The sequence below is a fragment of the Lissotriton helveticus genome, chromosome 10 (genome assembly GCF_964261635.1).
Source record: "Lissotriton helveticus chromosome 10, aLisHel1.1, whole genome shotgun sequence".
Lineage (NCBI taxonomy): Eukaryota > Metazoa > Chordata > Amphibia > Caudata > Salamandridae > Lissotriton > Lissotriton helveticus.
The window spans coordinates 1,077,838,309-1,077,864,658 of record NC_136071.1 but is presented as its reverse complement, the minus strand read 5'-3'; the positions used below and the strand labels follow the sequence as shown (position 1 = coordinate 1,077,864,658).

Sequence of the window (26,350 nt, the reverse complement as noted above, 5' to 3'; positions counted from 1 at the left end):
ACACTAGAGGCATCATTGACGAGTGCCCATCATTCAGGAACCTACCTCATCACTCATCACGCCCCATCTTAAATGCATACTCCTAAATTGTAGAACTGCCTCAAGACACGCAGCTGACATAGCTGACCTCATTCTCACACAAGAACCGGACCTGATAATGTTAACCAAAACTTGGCTAAAGGAATGCTCTACACCAATCATTGACATACTAGTACCCCCAAACTTTGAAATCATCCGACTGGACAGAATGGATAAGACAGGTGGCTGTATAGCCAGTATCCACGGTAACAATATCTCAGTTAACAGATCAATATCCCCTGTATTCCCTTCTTGCGAATACATATGCTTCGACATTACCAGCAATGGCAAACCAGTTTGCTCCTTACACATCCTCTATCACCCAGCAGGTGACAACCTCACCTTTACCCAACACTTCATGGATATTGTCTCTTCTAACACCGGACATCAAAATACCCAAATATTCCTCAGAGACCTCAACCTCCACTGGAAAGACCACAATGATGCAGTGGTCAATAGTCTCAAAAACGTCCTCGAAGACCTAGACCTCACCCAAATTTGTAACAGCCCTACACACGAAAAAGGTTCAATCCTGGATATAATAATCTCTAAAAGCGACTCCCTTCATCTAGTCCATGGGTACTCACAAACTTTCTCTCGGGGGCCAAATTTACAGTGTGGTTTGTGGCCGAGGGCCGCACCGGTGGGGGCGAGGTCAGTGGGGGAGGGGGCGGGGCTAGAAAGAAAAAAACTGTGACCATGAAGTTGAACACAGGCACCTGCCGCGGACACGTTCATCCACTGAGCCAACAGACCAGCATACACACACATCTCTCTTTCTCTCTCTCTCTCTCTCTCCCCCTATCGCTCCCTCCCTCTGTCTCCCTCCTTCTATCTCTCTCTCACTCCCTCCTTCCCTCTCTCTCTGTCTCCCTCTGTCTCTCTCCCTCTGTCTCTCTCTGTCTTACCTCTCTTTCTCTCTCTGTCTCCCTCCCTCTCTTCCCTCTCTCCATCTCCCTCCATCTCCCTCCCTCTATCTCTGTCCCACTGTCCATCTCCCTCTGTCTCCCTCCCTCTGTCTCCCGTCCCTCTGTCTGTCTCTATCCCTCTCTCTGTCTCCCTCCCTCCCTCCCCCTGCTTCCCTCCCTCCCTCTGTCTCTCTTCCTCCCTCTGTCTGTCTCCCTCTCTCCCTCTGTCTCCCTCTGCCTCCCTCCCTCTGTCTGTCTCCCTCTGTCTGTCTCCATCCCTCCCTCTGTCGGTCTGTCTCCCTCTGTCTCCCTCCCTCTGCATATCTCCCTCTGTCTGTCTCCCTCCCTCTGTCTGTCTCCCTCCCTCTGTCTGTCTCCCTCCCTTTGTCTGTCTCCCTCTGCCTCCCTCCCTCCCTCCCTCTGTCTGTCTCCTTCGGTCTTTCTATCTCCCTCCCTCTTTCTGTCTCCCTCCCTCTGTCTGTCTGTCTCCCTCCCTCTGTCTGTCTGTCTCCCTACCTCTGTCTGTCTGTCTCCCTACCTCTGTCTGTCTGTCTCCCTACCTCTGTCTGTCTCCCTCCCTTTGTCTGTCTCCCTCTGCCTCCCTCCCTCCCTCCCTCTGTCTGTCTCCTTCGGTCTTTCTGTCTCCCTCCCTCTTTCTGTCTCCCTCCCTCTTTCTGTCTCCCCCCCTCTTTCTGTCTCCCTCCCTCTTTCTGTCTCCCTCCCTCTGTCTGTCTGTCTCCCTCCCTCTGTCTGTCTGTCTCCCTCTGTCTGTCTCCCTCTGTCTGTCTCCCTCTGTCTGTCTCCCTCCCTCTGTCTGTCTCCCTCCCTCTGTCTGTCTCCCTCCCTCTGTCTGTCTCCCTCCCTCTGTCTGTCTCCCTCCCTCTGTCTGTCTCCCTCCCTTTGTCTGTCTCCCTCTCTCCCTCTGTCTGTCTCCCTCTATCTGTCTCTCTCTCTGTCTCTATCGCTGTCTGTCTCTACCTCGATCTGTCTCTGCCTCTATCTGTCCCTGTCTCTATCTGTCTCTGCCTCTATCTGTCTCTATATGTCTTTATCTGTCTCTATCTGTCTCACCTCACCCGGCTCTCACTCCCTGCTGCCCTCTGTCACCTCACCCGGCTCTCACTCCCTGCTGCCCTCTGTCACCTCACCTGGCTCTCATTCCCTGCTGCCCTCTGTCACCTCACCCGGCTCTCATTCCCTGCTGCCCTCCACCTCCCTCACCTGGGCTCTCACTCCCTGCTCTGCCCTCCCACCTCCCACACCCGGACACTCACTCCATGCTCTTCCCTCCCACCTCCTCCACCCAGGCTCTCACTCCCTGCTGCCCTCCCACCTCACCCGGCTCTAACTCCCTGCTGCCCTCCCCCTCACCCGGGCTCTCACTCCCTGCTGCCCTCCCCCTCACCAGGGCTCTCACTCCCTGCTGCCCTCCCACCTCCCTCACCCGGGATCTCACTCCCTGCTGCCCTCCCACCTCCCTCACCCGGGCTCTCACTCCCTGCTGCCCTCCAACTCCCTCACCCGGGCTCTCACTCCCTGCTGCCCTCCAACTCCCTCACCCAGGCTCTCACTCCCTGTTGCCCTCCACCTCCCTCACCCCTCCCTGCTCTGCCCTCCACCTCCCTCACCCGGGCTCTCACTCCCTGCTCTGCCCTCCACCTCCTTCACCCAGGCTCTCACTCCCTGCTCTGCCCTCCACCTCCCTCACCCGGGCTCTCACTCCCTGCAGCCCTCCACCTCCCTCACCCAGGCTCTCACTTCCTGCTCTGCCCTCCACCTCCATCACCCGTCTCTCACTCCCTGCTGCCCTCCACCTCCCTCACCCAGGCTCTCACTCTCTGCTCTGCCCTCCACCTCCCTCACCCAGGCTCTCACTCCCTGCTCTGCCCTCCACCTCCCTCACCCAGGCTCTCACTCCCTGCTGCCCTCCACCTCCCTCACCCAGGCTCTCACTCTCTGCTCTGCCCTCCACCTCCCTCACCCGACTCTCACTCCCTGCTCTGCCCTCCACCTCCCTCACCCAGGCTCTCACTCCCTGCTGCCCTCCACCTCCCTCACCCAGGCTCTCACTCCCTGCTCTTCCCTCCCACCTCACTCGGCTCTCAGTTCCTGCTGTCCTCCCCCCTCCCACCCCCTCTCCCCTGTGCGTCAGCCTGGCTGACACAGCCTCCCGGGCACCCCAGTACTGCACAGGTCTTTAAACGACCATTTGTATGTAAATGAGGCTTTGTTCACCTCTTAGCGCCCCTGCAGCTCCACTCTTGACTGTGGCTGGAATCGCCCAGGCCCCCACAGAGCAGTGTCTCTGACTCGCACTGCTGCTCCCCGAGGTGTTTGCTGAAGTTAAAAAAAAACCACACACAGGTGCGATGTGTCTCAAGCTCCGCGGGCCGCCACTGAAGGCTTGCCGGGCCGCTACTGGCCCGCGGGCCGTACTTTGAGTACCCCTGATCTAGTCGATCCAACACTGTGACTAGTCAGACCACCATATTATCACCTTTTTTATCAAGGAAACAGTGAAACTTAACTCCGTTGAACCCACAAGATCTAAAGTATGGAAGAGGGATCTGAAAAACATTAACCCTAACATAATACCATCTTCCAGCTCCAACCTACTTCTGCCCCCTGAAGGGATTTCCGAAGTTCACGATCTCACCAATCACGACCTCAATTCCATGAGCTCGATACTAAATGAGGTACCCCCCTTCAACTAAAGAGAATTTCTAGAAAAGATTTTAAGCCCTGGTGCAATGGAATACTCAATGAGGATAGATGTTCTCTCAGAACAACTGAACGCACATGGAGATCAGCTCCATCCGCCAATCATCTCAAGATTCAAAGGAAGAAGAGAAATGCATATTACAGAAAGATCAAGCACACTAAAGCAGACTTCTTCAGCTACCAAATAAAAAAACGTCCCCAAAAACTTTTTGAATTAATCAAAACCCAATCTAAGGATGCACCACACTATTCGCAAGATAAAGCATGCCCACAACCCAACTGTGAAGAATTTGCCTCTTTCTTCATTCAGAAGACTGACCGCATCAAAAATGACCTTCGCAATGATTTAATCTTACACTCTGGATCACCTATGAAAACCTCCTCATTCCTTACAATTGCTCCACACCAAATCCCATCAAAGTTTGACCTAAATAACGCATCCTGGTCATCCTTTGCTACTTACAGTGAAGAATCTAACTGCAAAATGCTTAGGGCCCTGAATCCTGCCAATCACTTCTCCGATCCTCTCCCCGCAAATGCTGTTAAAGACTTAACCCCACTGCTTCTACCTCTCTGGACCAAGATCATAAATAGCTCACAACTACAAGGTTGCATCCCTGACACCCTCAAAGACGGGCAGGTATCACCCATTTTAAAGAAACCCACGGCCGACACTACGAATCTAAACAACTACTGCCCTATAGCCAACATTTCTACCTTGGCCAAACTATTAGCAAAATGTGTACACCTCCAGCTGATAAGACATATTGATCACTTTGACCTACTTAACAAATACCAATCAGGTTTCCGTGCAGGTCACAGCACTGAATCAGCCATGACACATATAATTGATGATGCTCTACAAATTCTAGATCAGAATGGAGCCTGCCTACTCATCCTGCTAGACCTCTCCTCAGCCTTTGATACGGTCAAACACGAGAACCTGATAGATCTTCTGAAACACAGAACGGGATTTACGGGCCAGTGTTAAATTGCTTTACCTCATTCCTCCAAAACAGGTCACAACAATTCAAGGTCAACAATTCCCAGTCCAAACCCGTCCCAGTAACCTTAGGAGTCTCACAAGGGTCCTCACTATCCCTGACACTGTTCAATATTTTCATGGAACCACTTACCGAAATTCTCCACGCGTCTAACATACAATATAACATGTACGCTGATGACACACAACTATACCTTAAGATCCATACCCTAGAAGGCATCAAATCGCTTAACACAACGCTTGCAAAAACCCAGACATGGTTGGCAGAAAACCATCTCAAATTGAATGCCCTAAAAACCGAATTCCTCCTAATCGCTCCACCCGCACAAGTTCCCATAATGTAAGATTTGATCAAACAGCTTACTGCACTCAACGGCCAACCAACCATGGTGGATTCAGCAAAATCACTGGGAATAAAACTTGACAGAAACCTCAATATGCAAAAACACATCTGCAAAAGGAGCAAACTTTCAGATAAAAACATTGAGGAGGCTGAAACCTTTCCTGCCGGACAACAACTTCAAGCAGGCAGTACAAGCTCTAGTTATCCCTAGAGTAGAGTACGGAAGTCTCTCTCTCTGTGAGCTGCCCAAAGCTACAACGGCCCCTCTAAGAGTTGCAATCAATCCTGCAGCAAGACTCATCACTCGTTCTAAAATAAGTTCCCACATTTTCCTGGACCTTAAATCCTTGAATTGGCTCCCTTTTGAAGCGAGAATTCATCTGAAAATAGCATGTATAACTCATAAAGCCATGCATCACAAGGCACCCAGCTATTTGGCACAGAAACTAACGCTCTCTGGTGGGATCAGATTCTCAAGAAATGCAGATACCTTGTTATTGAGACCGCAAAGATTCAACAAGAAGAAAACATATAATCGAACCTTCTCTGGGATGGCGCCCAGAATCTGGAATGCCCTTCCCACAGAAACCAGACTTAATTCCTCTATTGCATCTTTCAAAAAAGAAGCAAAATCGATTCTCATGGCTAAATTCACCTGAGCATGGATTAAAGAAATGTTGAGACCAAGTGTACCCTCGCTACTTTACTTTACTATGCCTATGGACCTTCCAGGCATCCTAGACAGTATATCTACCCTTTGCCTGACTCACTGGGAAAGTCCTGTGATGCACTTTATTACTTTGCTTTTATGAGATGTTATGTATACGCGCTTTGACTTGTATTTAACCGACTTGTAAAGAAATGTACGTTGTATCCCAGACACTCACTTCTAAAGTGCTCTGATATCCGCATGGGTCTTGTTTGCGCTGTATAAAACTTTCTAAATAAATAAAATAAATAGAGGCAGAGTTTATGTTCCGACCCCCTTGTGATGCAGGGTTCACCCTGAACCCTTTGAGCCATGGGCTCCATGTACAGGGCAAACAAGAGTGGCGACAAAGAGCACCCCTGTCTCGTCCCCCTTTGAATGGGAAAGGTATTCAAGGTGCACCTGCACCGAGGGAATTGGGTCGGCGTAGCTGCGGAGTATCCAGTCGATGAAGCGGTGGGGCAGGCCAAAGTAAGACCATGTTGCTGTAAGATACGGCCAGTGGACCCTGTTGAACGCTTTCTCGGCGTCAACAGAAAATATAATTCGTTCGGCTGTAGAGCGTTCAGATCTATCCACCTGATGTAAGAGTCGCTCGGTGTTGTCAGAGCACTGACGTCTGGGGACAAAACTGGACTGGTCTGGATCTATTAACCCAGGTAGGTAGGGAGAGAGTCTCTGTGCCAGGATCCTCCTAAAGATTTTTAGGGCCACATTAAGGAGGGAAATAGGGCGAAAAGAGGCACACAGGTGTCTATCTTTACCCGGTTTAGGGATTTCTGTGATCAGTGCTTCGAGTATGGAGAGCGGGAGAGGGTTGGAGGCCCAATGGAATTGTCAACCCACACCAGCAGTGGGGCCAAGATCTTGCAGAACTTTTTTATAAAAGGCTGAGGAGAATCCGTCCGAGCCAGGTGATTTGTGAGCTTTTAAGTTAGATAAAGCTGATTTGACTTCTTTCAGCCTAATGGGGGCTTCAAGCTCCTCTACTCAGAAATAGCTTGGCCCTGGAAACTCCCTTTAAATATTGGGTCTTCCTAAGGTAAAGTCTGGGCTGCATAAAGAGTCGCATAAAACTGCCGTAACGTGTCGACAATCTCGTGGTCAGTAGTGTGTTCCTTACCCTACTTTCCCTACATGATAATGGGCGAAGGTATGTGCTAAAAAGGGCTGCTCACTGTCCGAACCCACCTGCAAATTCGAATACATTTCACAATCTGCAAACCCCAATGACCCGCCATATCTGGAGGGAGGAGGAGGAGGAGGAGGAGGAGGAGGAGGAGGAGGCCCCATTACTCCTAGAATAGAACAAACAACAAATAACAGTAACTTATAAAGTCCAGAAGTGTCCTAAGCAATCTGCCCCATGGAGAGTTGTGAGATGTGCAGCAGGAACTGCACCTATACCGCCCAGGGCTCAGCCATCGAAAGCCAGAGGACACCCACTAGAAAGTTGAATCTAATGTTACCAGAGCTCTGCAATCTTCAATCTGTGGCTGCTGAGTCCTCCTACAGCGTGTCTAGAACAGCTTTGCGCTCCTTAGCCATTCATTGTCTCAGGATCTGGGCGAAGGCGTAGGGGAGTCTCCCCCACCCGTTGCCATGTTGCTGCTCTGTCGAGGCGCCCAGCAGCGTCCTCCCGTTCCGCAGTGTCCCGGTCGCCCTCTGGTAAGTGGAGCAGCAAAGAGGCCTCCCACTAGGAGGGGACCTGGCGGAGTTTGCCCTCCCATTTGAAGATAATCCTGAAAGGATAACCCCAGGAGTAGGAGATTTCGAGCGCAAGAATGCTGTGACTGGCCGGAACTCTCTTCTTTTCTGCAAAGTAGAGGCTGCTAGGTCTTAAAACAAGAGGCCTGCATGAGTGAAAGTCAATGGGATGCTTGGTCCGTGCATCCCAAAGGATACATTCTTTAAGTTGAAAGTCGTGGACACATGTTAAGATATCCGGAGCGGAGGCAGTCGCTGATCTCTTGGGTCCGACACGATGAGTCCAATCGAGTTTGATCCGCTGCTCCAGGGGGGCCTCCAAGACGTGGCAAGAAAGCTCTTCGATGAAGGCTTCAATGTCCTGCCCCTCCCTGAGGGACCGCCCTAATTTTAATATTGTTCCGGCAGGAATGATTCTCGAGGTCCTCTGCGTGAGCTTGGAGGTCCAGTTGCTAGCCTTGAAGATGGAGGACCTCCTGTTGGAGCTGATTGATTTCTTAATCCTGCGTCAAGGCCTGAGTCTCCAGCGCATCAACTCTTTCCCCTACAGAATCTATGTCTCTGCGTGTCTCTTGGAGTTCAGAGGTCAGTTCCTTTTTCGTGGCATGAAATTCCCCCGTTTAGGAAGCGAAAAGAGATTCGAGGACACTACGGGTGACTGGTCTGTCCACTTCGCTCTGGTTCTGTTCAACTGGGAGCCCCCCTGTTGCGGCACTTCAGCCCCTCCAGTGCCAGGTTTGAGGAGGAGAACCTTCACCGATCCATCCTTACTGGATTTGTTAGCGGCCATGATAAAGCAGCTAGGTCCCCCTTGTGTGCTAATATTGAGTGGCTCCGAGAAATGGCAATGGCGAGAAGGGAGCCAGTCAAGTTGCGCTGGCCGTCGCTGGTAACCCCGATGTCCCCCAGGTCAGACAGTCCAACACTTTGGATCGTAGCGCTCATGGTGAGCCATCTCTACCTATTCACTCCTGGAGCCTCTCCGTGGGCCACACACAATAGTCGCATCCGTGTTCCAGAGCATTGTGAAGGTCACTCCCAGTGAGGCCCGCCTTCACCCTCAAGGCCTCTTAACCTTGGTGGCGCAGTTTGTCGTGGCTTGCTTACACTGTTACCCCTGGTAGGCGCACTGATGCAGGGTCAGTCTGCACTGCTCTCATCACCAGTTCCAGCCATTCTTCCAGCGGTCCCGGTCCGTCTCCCAGAAGTGCGAGTCGGAGGATAGCGCATCAGTGTAGGGAATGGGAAGTGCCAGTTGGAGAGGCTGGGTCCTCTGGGAAACGTGGTCCAGGTGTTACTGCAGTCGGATCCCCCAAGAAGGTCACGCGGGCCCGTAGTCCTCTCCACCGCCTCGGAGCGTCCGCAGTTCTCTGCCGGGCAACTCTGCGGAGCCTAAGGCCGGGACGCAGTCCCACTTGGTTCACTCGGGGGTTGGGGCGGGCGCATCAGGCTCACCTGCGCCCAATGTCTGCAATCCAGTGCCTTCACTTTGTTCTGCAACACGGGCCGGGGCTGCTCTGCACTCTCTTCGGGCCTGAGGGCTCGCCAGGCAGTTAGTGCTCCTCCGTCTAGGCTCGATCCCCCCTGGGTTAAGGGCGCACCGCTGCCGACTCGCTCGTGGCCTGGTGGGCGGGCTGTTTGCTCCGTGGCGTAGGGCAACGGGAGCCGAGCGCTGATGTTGCGCTGCTGTGCCACTCTGCTCCCGGACTCAGGTTTCCGCAGGGTAATCCCCGGTCAAGCGATGAGTCTGGAGCACAGTTTGGGACCCACTGTGCGTAGCTGTAAGGCTGGGGCCTAGGCGAGGGACCGGAACGGCGAGCAGGCACGTCCTACTCGGCCTCCATCTTGGCCACGCCCCCATTTATTAGATTTGTAAATATGATCCAGTGCTTACAGGTAAGTGAAAACAAGTTGCTGTAGTGGGTGATAGAATAATAAAAACATGCCACTCCTAAAAAAACATTTGAAATCATCTTCATGACAGGTGTGTGAGCACCTGATATCATGATGCAGCCAAGCAGAGTGCGAGCCTACGCACTGTAGTGACTCGCGCTGAGTTGGATCTTGATGTCCTAATTAGGAAACAGTAGTGGATGATGTCCGGAAGTCAAGAGAGAGAAATGCACATTTAAGGAGCATTTAGGTAAAGACCGTGGAACCGATCGTTCCAGGTGAAATTTCAAAGGACCGCTCAGCGTTTCTTGACGATGGAGAAGATTTAGGCGTGCTTCTCACGAATTGAAGCTGTAGCAATTTATGTGGCGTTGGGCCTGAGTTCCCGCTGGTACGCATCTCGCCGAAGATGGTGGTAAACACACTATGTCCATTTACATGGAAATAGCGTGAGACTTGCCCACGGTAAAAGTTCAAAATACAGGTGATCAAAAGCAAAAAAATCCTGGTCAACTAAATGTGTGAAGCCCATTTGGAAGACAGTCCATGACTCTACTAACGTTCTTTGCCCCACCTTACCATTTGAAAGAAGAAAAGAGGCTCCATTGTTTGGACCCCAAAAGAAATCTCACTTTTTACTTTAGGTTTACGATCAGCTCTTTCTGGCGTTCTCCTGGGCAAGGAGGTACATACAGAAAGTTACTTTTTCCAGGTGGATATTCCTCTGCATTAATATGTCCTACACTGTGGCCATGAAGCAGCTTCAAGATGGGTTTAGAACTATTTCCAGTAGAACAAGGCTGCTACTACTTCTTTGGATGCTGGGCTTCCAGTTTTGGATATTTGAAAGGTGCGAAAGCTGTCTTTAGAAGTATCCATCATAAAGAGCAAGTTGGTTACCTTTGGTAGCGCTCTTTCTGGTGGATATTCTTCCAAACCAGAGGCTCCTCACTGCCTTCCTGACTCTTTTCCATTTTATAAACAACCCAAATTAAACATGTGTGGACTGGCATGTATTTCGGTTTTGGACGCCCAAACCAATGGGTTGGACAGTAACAAGTTCCAGACCGACCACCTACTTTGTAAAATAATCTGACCATCTGATTCCAAAGAACAATGTATAATACCTAATGGTGGCCGGCACTAGGTAGTTTTAGCTAGGTCAGCTGTTCCAGAGAAAGTGTTTTTGTGTTGCTAATATGTTTGGCACCATTTGACGAATCACCACTACACTTTCCAAACAGGTGCTACTGTTTGACTAGTTTGTGCATGGAATGTTTCGGGGTGATCCATAAAGCCATGGCTGAGAAAAAAAGGGGGTCAAAAAATGCAAAATCCCTATGCACTTTCCATAGACTTCTTTAAGACGGGCTACAGCAAAAACGGCTGAACAGAATGACACCAAATTTGGCAGGAAACTAGATCATGGTCCACAGATTGCACTTATTTTGATTCGGTGTAAATCTGTTCAATCGTTTAAAAAAAATTAAGGTTCAGATATAGCTGGATAGTTGGTGTCCAGATTTGCTCTGTTTGGACAGTTTAAAGGGGACTAGTCAATCCTGATTGTTTTTTGTAACCTGAACAATATGTTTTGGCAGCCATTATTAGACTCGGGGACTTGGTCTCTGTGTCCTGTAAATGAATTAACAAAAATATGTAAGGGGCAGAGTGATCACACCCAGACCCCAAAGAGCATATGGAAGCACAACATGGACAACATGCTGGGGCAGCCGTTACAGGACCCAGGGACATGGTGCCCATTGAAATGCCTTGTAGTGAATGTTTGGTTTTGAGGGTCACAAAAAGGAGCACCTATAAACGGTGAGAGCAGGAGTTAGTTACAATATAAATCATTTGTTGGTGATACCATACTAATTTTAGGAATTGTGTGTTCTAAGGTGATTTTACCCTGTCAAAAATGCTGACCTTCTGGAATTTAATCACTCATGTTTGGGAGAAAATATTTTTCTCATGATTTGCTAATGGAGGTTATGGAAGGTGCTCCTGAAGCTAAAATGAGAGCATATTTTCTGTAAATTCAAACTACCTTTCTCAGCCATGTGAGAATGAAGACTGACATTCTCAGTAAAACATGTACTTCCACCAGGTGAAGCCTTTCAGTTGGATTAGCCCTGCCAACTACCACGGATCAGAGGTTAGACTAACGCATTTTAGTGCTGAAGTGCGCATTAAAGCAATAACATGCATTATTCATGTTTTAACAAAGGTTCTTCACATGTAGAGATTCCAAGAGCATTAAAAGCAGCCCATGCCTGCTTTGTCTGCTTGTTGTGCAGTGCCACTCTACCGGACTCAAGCACTTTTTAGTTTCTTAATCTGCTGCAGGCTCGCATTTGGTCTGGGCTCATTTATTACAATAGTGACCAAGACTCTTGCATATTGATACATTGCTATGCCAGGATAAAATAAAGCTTTCCTCTGGCGGCCTCTCACTTGAGGAGAAAAAAACGTGAGGGTCGAGCAGTGAGTGGGTTTTCTCATTATAGATAGAGAGGGTGAGAATTTATCTCCATCACCAACAGCAAACGCCAGGCCCAGCCTCATGTGAATCCGGCAACTTCGGTTGCATTTTGAGCACACTGCTTGCTGCAGATCATTATGGTCTAAGCCATAGCTGAAGTGTTCCTGAATTGTTTTTCTCACTGTATGCCGCCGGCCCCAGATAAGTGGCGCAGCACGGTGACGGAGACTGGACCCAGAGTGGACAAGGACCCACTGATTAGATCAGATCCAGACAGACAGAGGACAGGATGTTTACAAGCACAGGTGGGTGCAATCACATGACTCCTTCCACGTTCTACTCCCGGTCCGCAGCCATACCCCTCAGATTGCACCGGCCAGATTAATTAGTTGACACTAACGTCAACAACATTTTACTTGTATCATCGCATAGGCAGTCCGGGTGGGGGATTAGAGGCGTTTCACTTTTCTCTCTGTGCTTGTTTGTGTCACACACAGCTAAGTGAGGAGAGCTAAACTGAGGTGAGGACTTGACCATTCGCTGCAAACAGCCATAGTCTACAAGGCTGCCTGATGCTTTAGCACCCTAGTGGCCCCAACTCCACAGCCTGTCCAAAGAACTTGGAAATGTGGACGCTCTTGAGGCAAGCGCTTACCGTGGCAAACAGAGTCCCCAGTCGCTTCTGCACTTAAGTTCAGTATCTGATCTCTGCTGCATGTACATTAACTATACTAGGCTGCCCTTCCAGTTACTTATACTAACAAAAAGAAGCATGCTTCCCTTTAATTTATATTTCAGACGAACTGCACAAATGGGTTGTTTCACACAGAGAAAGAATGGGTGGTACATGTAGGAGAAATTGCCAGGGTTGCAAATAAAATGCTTCTGTTTTCATAAATGAAAAAATATCTTTTATAAAAAAAAGTAGTTTGAAAACAGAAAGATTAAGGAACCACTCCCTTTGACTTAACATTCTACTTGGACCTTACTGTTAAAGCTAAGCGGTCAGCATCCTATGAAATAAGATATGGTGCTGCTCAGATATCATGCACTAAAGCCAGTCTTCAAATAAATGATCTGGTTCAGTTTGATACTGTAATGTAATGTAATGGCACACTTATATAGCGCTACTATCACTCCAGGGAACATCTTGGCGCTAATACGAAAACCAAAGATGGAAGGAAGAATGGTTTACTGCTCATAACAAAAGTATGTAGGTTATTCAGATCAGAGTTTTGCACAGGGTATCTGGTGCGCTATAAGTCCAAGTTTTGAGGGCCTTCCTAAAAACGGACTCAGAACCAATCTGACGGAGCTGAGATGGAAGTTGATTCCATGCCTTTGAGCCCATTACTGGCAGTGATTTTCCGCCCTTTGACACTAATCTGAAAGTTGGAAAGGTCAACAGATTAGCGGTGGATGATCTTAAGCTGCGGGCAGGAACGTAGCCCTTAAAGCTAGTTTGAAGATATTGTGGGCCACGTGCGTGAAAGGCCCTAAAGGTAATAATAAGGACCTTAAACAGAACACGTTTGGGAACTGGTAACCAGTGCAAGATGTCTAATGCAGTGGAGGCAGATGATTTCCTAGGCCACTTCAATACCAACCAAGCAGCCACATGTTGGACCATCTGAAGCTTGTGCATGACTGATTTGTTGGTTCCTGCATAAAGGCCGTTACAGTAATCCAGTCTGGATGTAATAACTGCAACAGCAACAGTTTGCCTAGCTGAGTAGGGAAACAAGTCAAAGAATTTCTTTAGACTTTTTATAATCTGGAAACATGTGCCCGCAACTGCCAAGGATTGTTGTTTGAAAGATAGAGTGGTGTCAAATTTTATTCCTAAGTTTCTGGCTGTGTTTATTGTATTAGGGGGAGTGGTGGCATTTTCTGGCCACCAAAGTTTAGGCATGAAGGGGTTTTGTTAACCAAATGGCAGGGTCTCTTTTTTTTTCCAAGTTACACCTCAGATGGTTGTTATTCATCCATTTGAAGGTTGCTGAGAGACAATTTCTGAGGTTTCCGCCTCAGTGGTGTCACTATCCAAGATCAAGATAAGTTGTGTATCGTCCGCATATGAGATGGTATTGATATTGAAGGACGATATTAGCTTGACCAGGGGAGACATATATACATTGGGTCCGGCACCGGTTCGATCCCTGAGGGACCCCTGAACTGAGTGCTTTTCTTCTGAGTTAAATTGTCCTAGCGTGATCACTTGGCGCCGATCTTGCAGAAAGTTCTTAATCCACTCTAGGACATTCCCAGATACGCCAGATGATGCCAGACGGTCTAGAAGAATGGTATTTGAGACCATTTGAGGGCCGCAGACAGGTCTAACAGCAGCAGAACTGCTTTCTTTCCCTGATCCAGGGCTGATCTCAGGGTGTCTGCGGTATACAGAAGGGCAGACTCTGTTGAGTGTTGGTCTCTGAAACCCGACTGATTCGAGTGCCATATATTTGTTTCCTCTAAAAACGTGGTAAGTTGTTTATTAACAGATTTTTCAGTTAACTTACACAGAGTGGGTAAAAGCGAGATGGGTCGTAAATTAGGGAGGGTCGTAGGATCAGACAGTTGCTTTTTCTGAAGGGTTTTATCGCCGCAAGTTTCCATTCTGTTGGGATTTTCGCTGTGAGAATTGAGAAATTTATAATGTAGTTAATAATGGGGTTTACAACATCGATAAGGGCCTGTAGTAGAGTGGGGGGGGCAAGGGTCGAAAGGGGAATCTGATTTAATGGATAAGATTGCCGAACTGTATTCCTCCAGAGTAATGGGTTGGAAGGTTTTCATACAGGCAGTATCTGCATCAGCCGTGATTTTCTTATTTAAAATGACTGGAGTAGGAGAGGGAAAGTCTTTTATAAGTGCCAAGACTTTTTCTTCAAAATAGATACTGCAGATTTCAAAAGAAAATAAATGGCGTTCTCCAAAATGAAAGAGCATAAATCATACAAGATTGGATGGGAATTGCACTCTTTTGCATTGCAATACCTCAGTTGCCTAATGCAATAATTGCAGATGTTTTGTGTATAACTAGAGGGATATTAAATTGAGTTCTAGTTGGCACAGTTGGTGATAGTGACTTCAGTACTATAGGTCACTGCAAAATGTGCAGAGACGGTGTTAATCAACAGAGAATTGTTTTCAAAATGTATTTATATAATCACATTGTACATAGTGTGGACTTGGTTTTTATGGACCCATTAAAAGGACGCACTTCATAACTCAGCTTGTGCCACACACCCTTACCCTAAGCTGTGTTTAGTGATCTATTTCAGGTAATTTTACTGCACTTTCAAGATATTTTAGAGCTTCTCATTGCTCAAAACAGTGTGATTTGTGACATTTATCTCTTTGCGTGCACTTATTGCTTGGTTTTACTGATGCAAAAGTGTCACTCTTAAGTGTCACTCATTTAGCGGAGTGCCACTCATAAGTGCACTGAAGCAATCGAAATGTCACAAATAAGCAACCTGAAAGTTTGCCAACTATGTGTTTCCATGGACTTCATTGCTTTGCTTGCGAGAAAGTGCCACTTTAAGTGTCACACATTAGGTTGTTGAATATCACTCATAAGTACTCTGAAACCAAAGAACTTTCACTCATAAGTAATATGAAAGCTTAGGCAGCTATGATTTTTTTTAATGAAAAATGGTCAGGGGGGCCTACAGCAGGTCATAGTTCCATGCAAATGTGTACACTTTTGGGTTGTGGACTGGAAAAGTAAGACTAGATCCTCGATGGAAATGCCTGCAGTCCGGTGCATGGTCCTGATCAGGCTGTGCTGAGTCAGTGCGCTTGAAACGAACCATGACTATGTGCCTGGTGTATTTACTAGTGTTGTGTCTCCACTATTGAAGTTAAGATCATGTACCTAATGCACTGGATGAATCACATGAAAGAAGATGATCCAGCCAGCAAAGAAAGTCATTAGATGTGTTTCTGGAAAGTGAAAAGTTGTCGGTCATCCGCGCTGGGGCCTCTCACATCCTGTTCGGTACAGCCACTTCCCACAATGCCCTTCAATTTCTGATGCTTTGCAGTAGTTTTAAGATCGCCTTAGAGTTTCTCGCTGCTCAAATGGGTGTAATTTCGGATATTTAGGTTTCACACGTCTTCATTTCTTGATTTTGCTTGCGTTAAAGTGTCATTCATAGTCTTTGAATGTCACTCATATTAACAGTGAAATTATGAAAACCTCACACTTTAGAAATCTGATACCTTGGCAGCTATATTGATTTCCTTGTGTTCTACAGCAGCCTCCAAGAATGTTCTAATCAGCATCTAGAGCGCTAACAGTCTTAACACAAATGTGTGACCCACCTGAAGCCATCTTGATTGAATCAAGCTTGTAAAACCTGAAACATTTCATTTAGAAAGGAACAAAATGAGGGTTCATTTTTTTAATAGAAATTATAGTTAGTGCTGTGGAAAGCAGAATTAGGACACATTTTAAATTAGTTCTCCAATATCTTCCTCTTCTATTTCATTAAAACATTCGGACATGCAAACTGACACATGCACTCTCAACATCAGCAGCAGACTGCCAGTTAACTTCCTGGTGATCAACAGCTTTACCATAGTGTTATAATGAGCAACTAGAGTGCTAACATTCTGAAGTTATGCCATAAGGGTGGCACATCTGAACGCCGTCTTGATGGAATTGAACTGGAAAACTGAAAGCATTTTGTAGTGAGGATACCCCAGTAAATTTGGAAATTAGGGAGCTTCCGAACAAAAAAGATTCCAAAGATGGCCTTGAGAGATAAAAGAGCCCATATGTGTGCAAATCGGGTAATTTTAATTTATTTACTTTTGGCAATTTTATATAGCACAAACTTGACTCGATGGTATTGAGTGCTTTACATGAGCATCAGTTACATTACAGTAGTACATATTAAATTTGGTTTTAGGCATGGGGATATTAAGTAATTTGCAAAGAATCACATGATGTTGAGCCAACTCTGATACTTTAACCTGGTTCCCCAGTTGCAAAGTCAGCAGCTCTGGCCATAACGCCACACCCTCTCCCCTAAGTGCAACAAATAATCAAGTGATCAACTGGATAAAAAAACATAAATATATGATGAAATTTATGATGAATTCTGAGCTTTGTACACTTTTGTAATTTTATCTTATGTCTTTTATGATGAATAATCGAAATAAAGACTTTTTGAATGAGAATAAATATAGCACATGATTTGGAAGTGCATTGTAGCTGTAGAATGCTGGCTCAGTATGTGGAGTCCAGAGATTCCCCCAAATTGTACAGGGCTCAATGTAAACCCAAAGAGCTCAATTAGTGGTAGTGTGGGCGAGTAGCCATAGGCCTATTACAGAAGAGTGTAAGACATTTATTGCTCACACATAGACCAATAAGGGACACACAACTCAAAAAGGAGATCAACACCAATTTTAGAAAATTAAGCTTAGTTTAGTTTTATTTTAAGACCAAGATCTTCACAAAAAGGCAAGTGCGTTTTTCAGGAAAAATACTTTCCATATTTTAAAAGTCGGCACAATGCTATTTCAAACAGTTCAATAATATCCTATGGAGGACAACAACAATGTGGTTTTATGGGTAAGTACCCAACGTACAGTTCCAGTCTTCAGGGGTTAAGGTCAGCAGAGGGCAAGGTTCAGGTAAGCACGAAGTCTGCACCACCAGCGGCAAAGTGGTGGATGGGTGCAGTGGTCAAATTCAGTTATAGGCAATGCGTTTCAATGGGAACTGCGGGTGCTCAGAGCCACACTGCTTGCATGTAGGTTAATCGGTTGCAAGGGCCAAGCTTTGGAGGGGTTATAGCAAGCACAGGAGGGGCCACAAAGCAGCACCAATATACACAACTCCACAGCAGCACCCAGATGCAGGGCACTAACACAGCGTTGGGGACCCAATGCTCTTCAGTGGAGAAACTCACCTGGACAAACAGGCTGCAGGCGTCACACCAGAGGCTGCAGGAGCGTGACCAGTGACAACAGAGCTAAGTTGAGGTGTTGAGGGTCGTAGGTGCACCGTTGGTTCAGCTCACCAAGGCACAGAGGCTTCGGTGCACAGGTGTCCTTAAACATTGGATTCTGCTCACGGGTGTCGGTTGCGGCTGGGGGAGTCTCTGGATTCAGTCTGCAGGCGTCGTCATGGAGTCCAGCAGGGGTCAGCCAATGCTGAACTTGAGGTCAGGATCTCTGGGGAACCTGTTCTGGATCGGTGAGCCACCTAGACACGGGCCGGAGGCGTCTGTTGCATAGTTGACAGGACTTGTGGATCCGTAGGGTACCGGCGTCCTTTCTGTAGGTTTCTTGGATCTGCTGTCCTTGTGAGTCTCTGATCTTTGTCCAAGAGTAGGCAGTCTTTTTTCGGGTCCTTGAATCTGCTAGCTGCAGGACAGCCGTTATTTTCTTCGCAGGGTCTTTGAAGTTGGAGACAGGCAAGTAGGGCTGGGGAAAAGTCAATAGGTATATTACTTTTTTGATGTACGCTGTCTTCTTAGGTTGACAGCAATTAGTTTCCTAGTCTAGGGAAGTTATCTAAAAACTAAATTTAGGAACGTTTTAAGGGCGTGCCAGGTAGGACTAATGGGCACCTTACCCGGGGTGACTGCACCCTCAATTATGCCACTGTTCTGTGGAAGGTGGCATAATCCTGGCCCTGATTGAAGGAGGTCCTCCCCCTCTCCCCCCTCCTCACCATCATCAAGATGGCTGGGACTCAAATGTGTACTTCACATCGCCTCCTTCACCTTAGGGGTGGAGTTGTCAGAGATGGGCACACTGCTTATTCTTCTTAGGTACTTCAATCCAAAAATGCTAAAGCAAATGAATGGAATCGGGCCACAAAATGTTCCCTTCTCATCTTGCAGTTTAACATAGTTACCCCAAAATACTCTCTTCCCCTAAGTGTTTGAATGTCGCCCACAACATGTGTCCAAAGATGTTCCTTCTCTCTTCAAATGCAATACTTTTTTCTAAAAATGCTGTTGAATTGCCTCTTTTTTGATACCAGTTATATTCATTGCTCCAAGAAAGTTGCTTAAAATGAGATACATTGGTAATGTATGCTTTAGACTGGCCACAAAATGATTTTAAAGGAAAGTTAATCGTGTCCATGTTTTTCTTTGTTAAATTCTCGATTCAGAAACGTTTTTCCCCAACAATGAGATTTCCACTATATTATAAATGTTGTTATAGTGGATGGCCATTACAAGGGCTTCAAACTGCAGAGCTCCCTCGGTGCAACACTAATCTATTCTTGCCACCAGCATATACTTTTCCTTCTGAGAGGTGGCATAGTGCCCCTCAGTTGTGCTGCAATGGAGCCTCATGGGTTGAAGTGCATGTATTTGTAACTAACTGGTGATAAACTTCTCTCCTCAATGGAGCCTCAACCATATTGAAAAAATACTCACCAAGAGAAATGGGTGAGTAGTGAGTGTGCAGATTATTTGTTCAATAAAATAGGAGTCATTTGTAAAATACTGTATGTTGTTTAAAATGAACTAAAGGTACCTCAATAGAGTTCTCTGTGGCTACGTGATCCAAAAGCATTCAGCAGCTCCTTCCATATTTGTGGATTACGATTGTGCTCCCTTTTTGTGTCCTAGCTTCATGATGATTGCCACAAGAAAGACAGAGGTCCTCGCTTCTCTGGGCTGTATCTGTGCATTTAGAGTGATTTTGCACTGTCATTTGCATTTTTAATCCTCGTAATCATATTTTGTAAATTGACCTCACCGTGACTAGATAGCAACATACTCTGATCACCGTTCCTACTGCATGCTATCTAACCACTGAACTCCTATAATGTTTGTGCTGGAACTCTAAAGCCTTAGATTAATATTGGACTAGACCATGGAATACTGGTCATGTAGTTGGTTGCAAATATTAAATTCACACCAACATGCCATGAAATGTGGGAGGACGTACTGTTTCTACCTGAGGTAAAGATAATGAAGTCCAACAATGGCTATTTTTATGTAGTGTGCAATACTGTCGATTTGCTGTACCTTGACTTCTACTCCGGTGCCTGGATGTTAATAGTGTTCATCTAAGTGACTGTCACTTTATTAACGTCAGACAGATATCTCACACCTGCACATCAATTGCTCTATGCTATTCTGCAGCTCCCTGATCTGTCTACCTGTGTTTCAACATTTTATTCTGTTTGATGGGAGCAGTGAACTTTCCATGGAGCGTTTTGATGTTAACTTTGTTTGCTTTCCCTTTGGACACGAACACTGATTTTCCCTTTGTTTGTTTATATGCAGAGGAGACGTACTACCAACTGGAGGAACCTCTATTGAAGCACTTGCACCACCCCTCTTCCGCTATCTTGCTTTGTGTCAGTTCCAACTAATGCCTGTTGTTTGTATGTGTGAAGTCCTGTGCGGGTTGCCTTGTCTGTTTGGTTCTTAAATAAATACCTCAGTGTTTCACCAGTCTGTGTCCTGCGTTTGTGAGTTTCCGCTTATGCTGACAATGGGTTTGCTAAAGTCCCCCAAAAGTTCTGTTTGAGACACATGGTTAGCTTTGTACTGTTTTCAAATATTTTATTTGGCCATTGCTCTCTAAAAAAAGGATAACAGTTTGTTTCTGCTACTATTTATTGTTTTCACTAATCTCAACATAATACACAACAAATTTCTCATAATTTGCTACCAAAAACATGGGATTGTAATGTATACTATTTTTTTTACATAGTCCATATTTTCTTCAGTACCACAACTACTCTTTAAGGGCACAAGGTCTTTTGCATCAGTGGCTTTTTCAGCGCCTGCATCCAGTTGACTAAGGAATACAATCATTGGACCCATGAATAGTTCCAGTGATCATGCAAATGTCCGATAGCTTTCCTTGTTACTGATTAAAAATATTATGTAAGCAAAAGCCTTCAGGATTGAAGTACTGTGACAACTGGAGTGGCATAATTCAAATGAAAACCTTCATGACCCGTGTATGCCATTTTTAGGCTTCAGTTATGAAATCTGCAGTGGCAAAGCTTGTTGCAGTTTGTCTTTCTAAGCAAGTCAACTATACATGGCTTGGATTAAGGGTTTCATTTGCCGCTCGACAGGTGAGTGATGTGCTTGAGGAGCAATGTTGTTTTATCTGCTCAAGTGTCACGGTCTCCCAACAGATGCCGTCAGCAGAACTGGTGGCCAAAAAGCTGGAAGAAGAGTTCTTGGTCCCACGAAAGTCCATTTCATTTAAACACAAAAAAAATGAGTAATACAAGAAAGGAGACAGCCAAATCAATTGCTTCCTGCTGGCTAGGTACGGCAAATGCAAATACTATTTATTGGCTGGAGCATAATGGCAGTACGATGCAATACACCTTTGTAGATAATTCTTTGTATGACAGCAGTGACTGCCTTCAGACCCAGACACACTTTAATCCTCTAATTCCAATGCAACTTGGTCAAATGTGAGTTGTGGGTCTCTGGTCTGAGGGATGTTTTAGTTTTTGCATGGGACTCCCGTTGTGAGTAGTGACTTTTAATTTTCTTCTGGAGTTTTCTGGTCCCTTCAGAGCCGAGGTGCTGGTAATATTTTTACAATTCAGAGGTTCCATTTTCCACCTGCCCTACCGCCTTTCTTCCTGTTCCTGTATTGAGCATCTCTGGTTTGGTTCTCTGGAGAATGGCACTGCAAGTCACTTTTGGAGCTTAGGTACCTTAAATTTTGTAGATGTCCATGAAAGGCTACCCGGTCTTTGTTCAGCACCAGGGGCAAGGCCATATGGGTCTTCTGCAGTGCTATGAAGGCAACAGCATGGATGTCATCTTTGATGCCACTACCGTCCGCAGCGTGTATAGAGAAAATTTAACAATGCTGGACAAAGACGTTTTTGCATAATAGTATGTCCAGATAGTTCCTACTTGAGTGATATAGTTTATCTAGATATTGTAACATGTAATTCGGTCTTGATAACCAGGAGCCGTACGACTTAAACATGAGCACATTTGGTGATGATTATTCTGAAAAACAGAGGAAACTATGTAGACAAGTTTCAAGCTGACAAGAACACTGATGGGCTGATTTGCTGGGTTTAGTTGATTTGAATATGTCCTAGCAACAATATTAAATGGTCTGACAGTAGCTAATCTTCAGATGATTACTTCTCTGATATGCATTTGTCACGAAGATGAAGTGACATTTCATCATATACATTGTCCTTAGGGGCCTCTGGAACAGTCAATCTTTGCTTAGTTGTGGAGCCTGTAAGGCTCGTTGTGTAAATGCTTAAGAGTTTTGAAATTGTCCTTTCTGGAATTTCGTTGAGAAGAAATGGTAAATTGTCTCACTTAATTGACCATTCAGCTCAAATTCTTTTGTTGTTCATAGATCCAATGCAATGAAAGACATGTTCAGGTCTCACCTACCAGACACCTTTTAAGTTGGCTAGATCATGCTGATCCTACCACATTTGACAACTCGAGTTGATGTGGAGTTTTTCTCCATCTTGAAAAATAATACTGGAAAGAGTTACTTTTGAAAAAGGAGGCCCAGTTTGTAAAGTGGTAGGTGAACAAGTACCTTCCAGGCTCTTATATGTTTAGGTTTGCGCCCTGACAATGTGGTTGCTATTGTAGATAAGGTGGTAAACGCACCGTATGCATAGTCAACGGAAATCCATAATTTAGTACTTTGAGAGGATAATCAATAGACTGAATCTCAGACTTTTCTTTTTTAAAGTAATTTCAGTTTCCCGCCATCATTGCAATCAGCCTCCTGTATTCTGTCAGCCTCGTTCCCCATCTAAAGTAGAGAAAAGACACTATAGAAGGTCTCCAAGATAGAATTGAGTTTCTATGTCATCAAGTGATGAAACTCGATTGACTAGGCAGTCGATTGTTGGTTAAAGATGATACTCTGACCGGAGTAAGTGGCAGTGTGAAAAATGTCTCTGTCGATAGTCAAAGTGGAGGACAAGACTCCAAAAACTTAATTTGCCTTTTTGGAAGAGTAACATTATTTCATGCCACGAAAGAAAGAGGGGTTTGCGCGTGGAATTTTATGGATGCTGAAAATGCACCACTATAGTTACATACAACTTGCTGTGAAGTTTTACTTTGGTCAATGTTCCCATACAGGCAACCAGTCACTTACTGTTCTTTGTTTGCCTCTTTACAAAACATTACTGAATTGCCTCGGCTCTCCAGCAGTGGAACTTTTACTTGTTCAACATGTTATGTTTTTTTGGGAATATGTGAAGTTCCACCCTTCAAATTTGATAAGTATAGTCGGAGAAATATTTCAAACAATGCTGTGTAGAGTGGAACCGGTAAACATTAAAAACATTTTTTTATTTTGATGATAAAGTTTCTGATAAATGCTTTGTTTCCGCTGCCCACTTAATATTGACATTCTACTTCACCTCGTTCATCTACTAATTCTCATCGTCCCTCTGTATTAAGAAGTGTCAAGGGAAAAGAGGCAGTGAACATAAGTCAGCTCATAATGTAGTCTGTCATCAATTGCTGTAGATGCCAAATAACAGCGGTGTGACATCCTAGACCATACAGTGTTTCTCCATGGAGCACTGAGAGAATGTAATTAAGGTTTGTGGGGTGTCCGACTCAAAGCTTACGACTGCAGAAGGTAAATGTTTTTTTCTTTAACCACGTTCACGTCTGTTGACATCCAGTCCCATGGCAGGTCTGTTGTCTGAATGTTTCTAGCCATGTGCCTGAAGAGAGCTTTTTCTCCATACGTTGTAAGTAGCCACACATAACGACACACCTGCTTGCACATTGACATACTCCTGCTTGTACCCATTCTATATCGATAACCATGTGCTTTAGGCTAGAACGTATTTTAACCTAGAAAAAACATGTACTATTTTTCCTTCCTGCTTAACGTAGAGCACCAGTTAATTTTAGTACCTTAAAACTGCCTATATGTCTTTTATACATTAAAAAATGCAATATTGAAACGAGTCTATTTTTAGGTCTCGCCTGAGCCAGCACATGCGCTGCTCTAACAAGACATTTAGTGAGTGGGGTCTTTAAAATGCCGACAACATCTTTTTCTCTGGCCTTGAGTGTGCTGTTACGCGCACAGTCACGAGCACAGGCACCATCTGGCTTTCCTGTCTCGTCATGGCTCATTAAGTGCAGCTTGCAGGCACTACAGCCCGCGATCGCAATCACTTTCACTTTGACGCCCCCTCTCACAATTAAGCACTGCATTACTCCTGTCTCCTTCCATTAGCCTTCCTCTGTTCCTTACTGCTTTCCATCTTCTTTTCTCCACCTTCCTTTCTGCGCAGAAACCAAATAATGGTGCCTCCTGCAGACGCTTCATCGCATCCTCCTGTTTGCACCCTACTGAGTGCATTTGCAGAGGGCGCTGCCGTGCCATATCGTGTTTGCGCGCTCACTTACAGGCATTGTATTACCTCTCCCACCCGACCCGGGGCTTGTTATTAAACCTTCTGGCCGCCAAAGATTGGAACATGCTCTTTTCACCCATGTGCTCTGAAAATGTGTACCTTGATATCTGCAAAAAAACTCAAGACATGGCTGGTAGTCCTATGTGAGCTTCCTCTAATCTATCCCCCCTGAATCTCACAGCAACAAGGGCACCCTATTTAGTATAATGTATCTCCTTCTAAACTCCCATTCGCTCATTCCCTCCAGTGCCGGCGCTCATTCCCTCCAGTGCCGGCGCTCATTCCCTCCAGTGCCGGCGCTCATTCCCTCCAGTGCCGGCGCTCATTCCCTCCAGTTCCAGTGCTCATTCCCTCCAGTGCCGGCGCTCATTCCCTCCAGTGCCGGCGCTCATTCCCTCCAGTGCCGGCGCTCATTCCCTCCAGTGCCGGCGCTCATTCACTCCAGTGCTGCTATGTGAGCTCCCTCTAAGCTCTCCCCCCCTGACTCTCACAGCATCAGGGCACCCTATTTAGTTATCTCCTTATAAACTCTCATTCACTCATTCATTCCAGTGTCTGCACTCATTCCCTCCAGTGCCTGCGCTCATTCCCTCCAGTGCCTGCGCTCATTCCCTCCAGTGCCAGCAATCATTACCTCCAGTGCCCGTGCTCATTCCCTCCAGTGCCTGCGCACATTCCCTCCAGTGCGGGCGCTCATTCCCTCCAGTGCGGGCGCTCATTCACTCCAGTGCCTGCACTCATTTACTTCAGTGCCTGCACTCATTCACTCCAGTGCCTGCGCTCATGCACCCTAGTGCCTGTGCTCGTTCACTCCAGTGCCTGCACTTATGCCCTCCAGTGCCTGCACTTATGCCCTCCAGTGCCTGCACTTATGCCCTCCAGTGCCTGCACTTATGCCCTCCAGTGCCTGCACTTATGCCCTCCAGTGCCTGCACTTATGCCCTCCAGTGCCTGCACTTATGCCCTCCAGTGCCTGCACTTATGCCCTCCAGTGCCTGCACTTATGCCCTCCAGGGCCTGCCATCATGCCTTCCAGTGCCTGCACTCATTCCCTCCAGGACCTGCGTTTGTGCACTCCAGGGCCCTGCGCTTGTGCACTCCAGGGCCTGCGCTTGTGCACTCCAGGGCCTGCGCTTGTGCACTCCAGGGCCTGCGCTTGTGCACTCCAGGGCCTGCGCTTGTGCACTCCAGGGCCTGCGCTTGTGCACTCCAGGGCCTGCGCTTGTGCACTCCAGGGCCTGCGCTTGTGCACTCCAGGGCCTGCGCTTGTGCACTCCAGGGCCTGCGCTTGTGCACTCCAGTGCCTGCGCTCGTGCACTCCAGTTTCTGTGCTCGTGCACTCCAGTTTCTGTGCTCGTGCACTCCAGTTTCTGTGCTCGTGCACTCCAGTTTCTGTGCTCGTGCACTCCAGTTCCTGTGCTCGTGCACTCCAGTTTCTGTGCTCGTGCACTCCAGTTTCTGTGCTCGTGCACTCCAGTTTCTGTGCTCGTGCACTCCAGTTTCTGTGCTCGTGCACTCCAGTTCCTGTGCTCGTGCACTCCAGTTCCTGTGCTCGTGCACTCCAGTTCCTGTGCTCGTGCACTCCAATTCCTGTGCTCGTGCACTCCAATTCCTGTGCTCGTTCACTCCAATGCCTGCGCCTGCTGTCAGCTGCTGGGCAGGCATCCCTCCTGTCCGTAGTGTGAGTATTTACATCGTGTGCCCTCCGAGGGCTGCAAGGCTTCCATTTATGGAGATGTTTTGTCTGAAGTGAAGGAGCGAAAGGCTCTCAAAACAAAAATGCTCGCGAGCCAAGTTTATACTGCCTAATATCTACATACATGACGTCGTGGCTCTGCCCCCCACACCCTACCATTGCCTTTTAGCACCTCTCCCAGGAGTCCCATCTCACATCACAGTCAACGGACATCCGTAGTTTCACAGCCCTGACAGGAGGGGGCAGCACCTCATCTGTTGCTCTGCTGAGCAACTCTGCTCCAGTGTTGGAGCTCTTTTTTATAACCTTGCGTGTGAACAAGACCCTGCACCCCGTGTCGGCTTCCTCCCACCCCATGTGAACACAAGACTCCACCCTGCACCCCAAGTGAGCTTCCTCCCCCCTCTCCC

At 46.8% G+C, this 26,350-nt stretch overlaps 1 protein-coding gene across 13 annotated transcripts in view; it reads left to right on the top strand.

Annotated features, from left to right (window-relative positions):
- PHF14 (PHD finger protein 14) overlaps nucleotides 1-26,350 on the top strand; it is a 1,314,486-nt gene that overhangs the window by 545,418 nt on the left and 742,718 nt on the right. For 3 of the 13 annotated variants that reach the window (XM_078663796.1, XM_078663798.1, XM_078663797.1), the window contains one exon: nucleotides 20,118-20,288. The exons of the other annotated variants lie outside the window; for them this stretch is intronic. In XM_078663796.1, the coding sequence (XP_078519922.1) occupies nucleotides 20,118-20,153 (36 nt within the window). In that variant the 3' untranslated portion in view covers nucleotides 20,154-20,288. Of the gene's footprint in view, nucleotides 1-20,117; nucleotides 20,289-26,350 lie in introns of those variants that run through there. 13 annotated transcript variants of the gene reach the window in all.